The sequence below is a fragment of the Lupinus angustifolius genome, chromosome LG04 (assembly GCF_001865875.1).
Source record: "Lupinus angustifolius cultivar Tanjil chromosome LG04, LupAngTanjil_v1.0, whole genome shotgun sequence".
In the NCBI taxonomy this organism is placed as follows: domain Eukaryota; kingdom Viridiplantae; phylum Streptophyta; class Magnoliopsida; order Fabales; family Fabaceae; genus Lupinus; species Lupinus angustifolius.
In genome coordinates this window covers 17,597,054-17,603,331 of record NC_032012.1, presented here as the reverse complement: position 1 = coordinate 17,603,331, position 6,278 = coordinate 17,597,054, and the positions used below count along the sequence as shown (strand labels likewise).

Sequence of the window (6,278 nt, the reverse complement as noted above, 5' to 3'; positions counted from 1 at the left end):
CTCCTCCTCATTCTTGTCCTCATCCTATCCTCGTCCTCTTCCTCATCCTTATCCTCCTCCACATCCTATCCTTATCCTCATCCACTTCCTCATCGTAATTCTACTCCTCATCCTATCCTCATCCTCATTCTCGTCCCCATCCTATCCTCATCCTCATCCTATCCTCATCCTCATCCTCATTCTCGTCCTGATCTTATCCTCGTTCTCATCGTCAACCTCATCCTCTTCCTCATACTCATCCTATCCTTATCCTCATCCACATTCTCATCCTCATCCTATCCTCATCCTCATCCCGATCCTATCCTCATCCTCATCCCGATCCTATCCTCATCCTCATCCCGATCCTATCCTCATCCTCATCCCGATCCTATCCTCATCCTCATCCCGATCCTATCCTCATCCTCATCCCGATCCTATCCTCATCCTCATCCCGATCCTATCCTCATCCTCATCCCGATCCTATCCTCATCCTCATCCCGATCCTATCCTCATCCTCATCCCGATCCTATCCTCATCCTCATCCCGATCCTATCCTCATCCTCATCCCGATCCTATCCTCATCCTCATCCAATTCTCATCCTCATCCTATACTCATCCTCGTCCTTATTCTCGTCCTCATCCTAACCTCCTTCTCCACCTCATCCTATGTGCTCCTATAGTCTGGGTGAACTGAGCCCGATTTAGGAGAAAGCAAGAGTCTTGATTCTTCCTCATATCTCGAGTTTGCATAACATCTGAGAGAATCTATTGTAGAACAAATCTACCATATTTACACATATTGAATTGTTTTACAACATGTGTTTATTAGTTTGTTATCTAGTTAGTTTACACTATAAATAAGGTTTTTCATGCATTGATAAAAAATGAGAAACCATCATAGTCTTCGTGTTGAAGACTTTGGTTACCGTTGCGCATTCTCTACAATTATTATTATCCTTATCTTCCAAGATTCATCTTCATCGACATCACAATCAAATGGATTAAAGCCCAACAGAGAAAATCTATGTTGATGTTGGTAATGATGTATAGGATGGATTAAAGACTCTGGCTTGGGCTCTCAAGAAATGGAATTCTCAACCAATTTCCATTGTTAGTCTCCATGTCACTTACAACATTTTCATTGACTATGTTTACACACCATTTGGGAATCTTCCAAGCGAGTTTTGTGAATGATGAGAAACTTGAAGTTCTTAGGAAATATGAGGGAGAGAAAATCAACAAGTTGCTTTCTAAATATGTTGCTTTGTGTGGCAAGGTTCCTGTAGAAATTCTTGAAGTAGAGAAGTTTGATGAACCTATGCAAAAGCACATCATAGACTCGATCATTGGTCTAGGAATGAACAAGATCAATAACAACATCAACAATAACAACAATTAGATCAACAAGATCATCATCAACAACAACAAGATCAACAAAAATAACAACCATACAAACTTTATCATCACATTATCAATCTTGTCCAAAGAACAAGAAGAGATGCATTTTCTTGGGTTCTTTTGCATAATCAAAGAATCCTCCAATAATGTAAAACCATGGAAAAACCATGGGAATATAGTCAAGATTCCTGACCAGGAAAATAATCAAGTGGTTGAGAAAATCCAATCCAATCACATCAGGATCGAGATTTTGATCCATCACATTGTTATCAAATCAAATTATCAAGCTAGAGTCATTAACATTTACCCTCCAGCTTGAGGGGGGCTATTGGAGAACAAAGCTACCACATTTTACACGTTTAACACATGTTGAATTATTTTACAACATGTGTTTATTAGTTTGTTAGCTAGTTAGTTTACACTATTAATAAGGTTTTTCATGCATTGATCAATAATGAGAAATATACACAAATTTCATTTTATGCTTTCGCAATAGAATCAAAGTCTTTCTAGAAGTAAATTTCAGTTCTACATCTACAGTTCCAACAATAATAGTGGTATCGGAGTCACCCAACAACACTTTCTTATCTACAACTATTGCATATGTTTTAAACAAAGGACGGTCATAACAAACATGGCGGACGGTACAAGTGTATACCCACACCTTTATTAGCTTCCAACCATAGTGACCTCATATATCACAAAGACAGATGGCTCTTTAGTCATGTTGGCTAGTAGATGACCATTCATATGTTTTTTCTTGCACTTGTGTTTCTTTCATATGACCTTCCTTGCCACAATTGTAGTAGATGAATGGTTTACCAAGGCAATTTGTCAAAAAAAAAAACCTACTTGAAATTGTTCATCCGAAGACATTTCCTCATATTATTTCATGAGTAATTTTCTATAACTCATGAGATTGAGCTTGTACTAACTTATCATTAGTCATGTAATGATGCCAAAATTAAATTTCCCAATATGAGGAAATCAAATTTATAAAAATTCTCCTTTTTATTAAATAGTCAAAGTAATCCAAACAATACCAATTAACACTTTACCCAAATCCACAAACTAATCCAACCATTTGTAAAAAATCCATTTTCTATGATGTCAAGAACACACGATTGTCAAGAAGAATGGATTAAAAAGAATAAAATGAGAAAATAAGGGAAGGCTTGATGGCACTTGAATGTCATTATTAACAAAAATGACCCATGTTAGAATTTATGCGCTCCATTTTATCAGTTCTAGGCTAACATTTATTATGTTAATTGACAACCAAACTAATAATACTAATTTTGATTTTTAAATGCATATGCTACCATGCTCAAAGTTACATTTTTTTATATTATCTTGCAGACTTGTCTTTCAAAATGTATTTTTCCTCGAACTTGCATTGTATACCTTGACATACTCTTATAATCTAAGAGGGTTGGAACAAGATCAACTTATTGAAGATCAATAATATTGTCACAAAGTGAAGAAAAGTTTGATTTATGAATATCGCCTTTAATCTGAGTCAAACGAAATATTCTGGCCATAATATTAATATTAGTATAACTCTATAGTCATTTTTCTGTAAGTTATTTTTATCAGCTTTCTTGCCATAGAAATTCAAGTCTTTATGCCTATGTTAAAGAGACTATTGCCAAATGATCAAGTAGTTTTGCATTGTCATTTCAATGGTTATGTTCCTCAGATTATCTTGGAATTTTGCACATCTCTTTGTCAAAAATCTATATGTAACAGTTCCATAAATATGTCATTTTGAAGTTTTTCATGCTAACGAGATTGCATACCCTTGACAAGTAAACTATAAAGTATTTATGATAGGGGACAAATTCTTCCTATCAAGAAATTAGGCTATTATTATTATTCTACTTATAAGGAAAGAGATAATACTAAAAGATAATGTTCATATTTCATTGATTCCTTTTGGATAAACAAGACACTATTTAAAGAAATCCTAAATTAGCTACCCACAACATCCATCCCTCCAAAAGTTGTCTGCAACAACCAGTCGTCCAAGGAGAGAAGTACATCTAGACGCTGTAGCAAAGATCATCTAGATGTTGCAACAAAGCTCGTTTAGATGTTACACCGTCTTCCACACCATCATCCTCGTCCATCCCTATTGCTCGTTTAGAAGTTTATAGCTGATTTGTTGTCAACTTTCAGCTCAAACCTTCAAATTTCTCCACAATTTAGTTCTGCTATTAGGGATGTTAGCCACAATCCTTGGCATGTTGCATTGCAAGCAGCAATATACTCAGCTTCGCGTGTAGAGAGTGCCACAACATCTTGTTTCTTGGAAATCCATGATACGAGGGCACCAAACATGAAGAACACATATCCAGATGTACTCTTCCTATCTTCTTTATCTCCACACCAATACGAATCTGAGTAGCCAACAAAGTATGATTCACTTTCCTCTATCTGATTAGGAAACATGATCCCATAGTTCATGGTTCCTTTAAGATACCTCATGATCCTCTTGGCTGCAATTATGTGACTTTGCTTGGGATTAGCCATATGCCTACTAATAACTCCAGCATCATAGGTTATCTCAGGCCTGCTGTGACAAATGAACCTGAGACAACCTACAATATGTCTATAGAGTGTTGGATCAATTGGTTTTTTAGTTGCTGAATCATTTGAACCAACCTTACCTTCTATTGGTCCTATTACTGGTTTGCAATCCAGCATTTGGAATCTGCTTAGTACATCTGTAATGTACTTCTTTTAATGCATTATAATTCCACTGGTCTTTAGGAATTCTAGTCCAAGGAAGTATGCCAATTCCCCTAAGTCTATCATCTCAAACTCAGAGTTTAGCTTTCCTTTTAGTTTCACAATTTTGGCTTCATTACTTCTAGTAGAAAGTTCGAACACAAACAATTTCATCTATGTTTTAAGAAATGACAATTGTAAGATAATTTCTAGCATGGCTCGAAACAATTATCCATAAAATAAGTGTCAATGGTGGAAATGTTCATGATTCTTGTCATTTACGGGGGCAAGAGTGGTAGATGAAGATGAGGATTTTCATCTTTGAAGTTTTCCTTCTAAATTATATAGTTATAAAAGTTTTATCTCTTCTTTCGTCTTTATTGTTCATTTGGGTTACTATGTGTCGCGCACCGATTTTCGTCTGCACGACTTTATCAGAGTCGTCACTACATTTTATGGTAAAAAATGTAGAAAAATATTGTGGCCCAATCACATTGGGCTTTGAATTTTTGATATCTAGGTTCGATAGTCAATTACGAAATAAGGAAGGTGTTACCCCTCTCTAAATTGTATGACTTATATTTTACTTTAGATTTATTTGGTTAGTTAATTAATTATTAAAATGACAAATTTTATTTATTTATTTATTGTAAATTACTTTGGTTTTTTATATATTTCATAAAACAATTTTCATTTTTTAATTTTATTATTTATAGTTTGGGTAATATAATTCTGAAATAAATATTTAGAAATAAATTTATTCACTTTGAAAAGTTTGTTCATTTATTATTAAATAAAAGGATTGTTGTTGATTATTAATATTATTGTTTAACCCAAATTTTATTTTATTTTATTGATTGGATCTCTGTTTGATATTATAAAAAAGGATTACATTTTATTCGCTAAATGATATTGATTTTGTAATACACAAATAAAAACATAATGCAAAAATAAGAAAATACAAACCTATGAGAATATAATCATGTGCTGAAGAGACCAAATAAGGTTGCTGACATGTCACACTCACAATGGCTGGTGCTGGATGTAGCAAGGAAGAGGCCATATGGTTGTCTGCAGTTGGCTGTAGCGGAGGGAACCCAAAGGCTAAAATGTATTCGGTTGTACAAGATCCAATCCTTGGAGAAGGGTATGGATCCGCTACGGTTGAGACCACTAGAGAAGAATTACATTCGCCTGCATGTCGCGGTATGACTAACTCATATGTCTGGTCAAAGTGGAAGTAAATAGATTGGATGGTGGATAGGACGGATGCACGTTGTGTCCTCTGTTGTTGACCATACTGGATCACATAGTTTTAAACTCTTTTTTATCTTTCTACATAGATTTTGAGGCTAATCACTTTTATTTTTTCTCCTTTACTAATACCACAACACCTCTATTTATACTAAAACCTAAATTCACTTGTGACCCCTAGAATTAAGCCATTTGAATTTCACTTAAATAAACCTGACCACTTATGTTTAGAGATTTTAATAAAATTGATTTGACTCTCCTTTGTGTTAGTTTTTTATTTTATTTTCTGAAATTAAAATGGAAGGTTCCAAAATATATTCCAAGTATATTTTATTTATTTAATAAATCCGAAACTAATTATAAAAATTCTACAAAAATAGTTTTAATTATTTTTATTAATTTAATATTATAGTTTTGAATATATTAAAATAAATAAAATAAAGTCACTTTATTAATTGTTTTTTAGGAAAAAAAATTATGAGTTTCTAGAAGCTATCTTTAATTGCATTTTTTTATTTTGTTTAAAAAAAAACATATTTTTGTTTATATAATATGTTTTTTGAGAATTCAATTATTCTTCATTAAAAAAGTTTTGGACTTTTTATGGGTTTGACAAAAATGGGTGTTCACAATTGTCTCTCTTTACTTATTGTTTACGTGATAGCAAGCAAACCGAGGTTTCAGAGGTAACATGCTAAATATTCAGTAAAGAAATGAATGCTATTTTGTCAAGGATCAGAAAAAGCCTTTGAGAAAGAACCAAAATTTGATGAAGTAGTTCAGGGTTCTGCTGGTGGTCTAGGGATGTGTTGAGGCAGTTCCCGCGCTTGGCATGATGAACAAGCGGTTTGTTGAGGCAGTTCTCACACTTGTTGTGATAGACCAGAGATTTGTTGAGGCAATTCCATGCTTGCCAG

At 34.0% G+C, this 6,278-nt stretch overlaps 1 protein-coding gene across 1 annotated transcript; it reads right to left on the bottom strand.

The window, feature by feature from the left end:
* On the bottom strand, positions 3,565–4,083 carry LOC109344664 (uncharacterized mitochondrial protein AtMg00810-like). The gene has a single exon (XM_019583418.1). It carries the CDS (start codon positions 4,081–4,083, stop codon positions 3,565–3,567), a length of 519 nt encoding a protein of 172 aa, XP_019438963.1.